Here is a 977-nt window from a genome sequence, read left to right as displayed (position 1 = left end):
AAATAAATAAATAAATAAATAAATAAATAAATAAATAAATAAATAAATAAATAAATAAATAAATAAATAAATAAATAAATAAAAAAATAAATAAATAAATAAATAAATAAATAAATAAATAAATAAATAAATAAATAAATAAATAAATAAATAAATAAATAAATAAATAAATAAATAAATAAATAAATATAATATAATAGAAAGAGAAACATGAATGAATGAAAGATCAAACTAATGGATCAATCAATAAATGTATGAATTACGCTCTATTTACCTGTTTCTTCCATTTCATTCGTCTGTTCTGGTACCAGGTTTTAACTTGTATTTGACTCAAACCTAAAGTTTCCGCGAGTTCTATTCTGTCAGGAGTAGACAGATATTTATGGCTTTCAAATTTCTTTTCCAAACCCATGAGTTGTAATTCTGTGAACACTGTGCGACTCCGTCTACATTTCTTTGGTTTGGAGAAACAATCTCCCATCGGCGATCTGGTGCGAATATACACCGGAAGTGGTATAGGTACCGGAAATGAAGGGTCGCGTGGTTCTAGAAAGGGTTCCACTGGATAACACCCTGAAAAGAGAAAGCCAAAACTTCTGTATGTGTTTGTTAGTTGCGTTCATTCGCTAATGATTTCGCGAATATCGGTATGACTTGAAAACTGAAATATCATTTCAAAATTATTGTTCGTCACATCAATGTACATTTATTGTTATTACGCCGCCTATCCATTTTAAGAAAGAAAGAAATAACCGTTTAGGTTCACGAGGATCTTTTCTACAAGTAAAATTGGTCTTTGGACAAATCTCTCGACAAGAAAAGCCTTGGCAAAAACATCTTGGCATCGATCTTTCATCGATCACCCTGTTGATCGGGTCGCCCATACTCGGAACAATGGTATGAGAGGGTAATGTTGACACTGCAGATGCACTGAACTTTACTGCGGGGAAATGAGTAAGGTGGGTAAGGCCGAGAAC

The 977-nt window shown here is 31.6% G+C and overlaps 1 protein-coding gene across 1 annotated transcript; it reads right to left on the bottom strand.

Annotated features, from left to right (window-relative positions):
* Nucleotides 1-259: 259 nt before the first annotated feature.
* LOTGIDRAFT_125190 (hypothetical protein) lies at nt 260-481 on the bottom strand (the record flags this gene model as incomplete). Its single annotated transcript, XM_009061606.1, has 1 exon — nt 260-481. The coding sequence occupies one exon, from the start codon at nt 479-481 to the stop codon at nt 260-262; it is 222 nt and encodes a 73-aa protein (XP_009059854.1).
* Between the last annotated feature and the right edge of the window lie 496 nt (nt 482-977).

Source organism: Lottia gigantea (assembly GCF_000327385.1).
Source record: "Lottia gigantea unplaced genomic scaffold LOTGIsca_49, whole genome shotgun sequence".
Classification (NCBI taxonomy): domain Eukaryota; kingdom Metazoa; phylum Mollusca; class Gastropoda; family Lottiidae; genus Lottia; species Lottia gigantea.
Note: the sequence above shows the minus strand (reverse complement) of the source record. Positions and strands in the feature narration are given on the sequence as shown.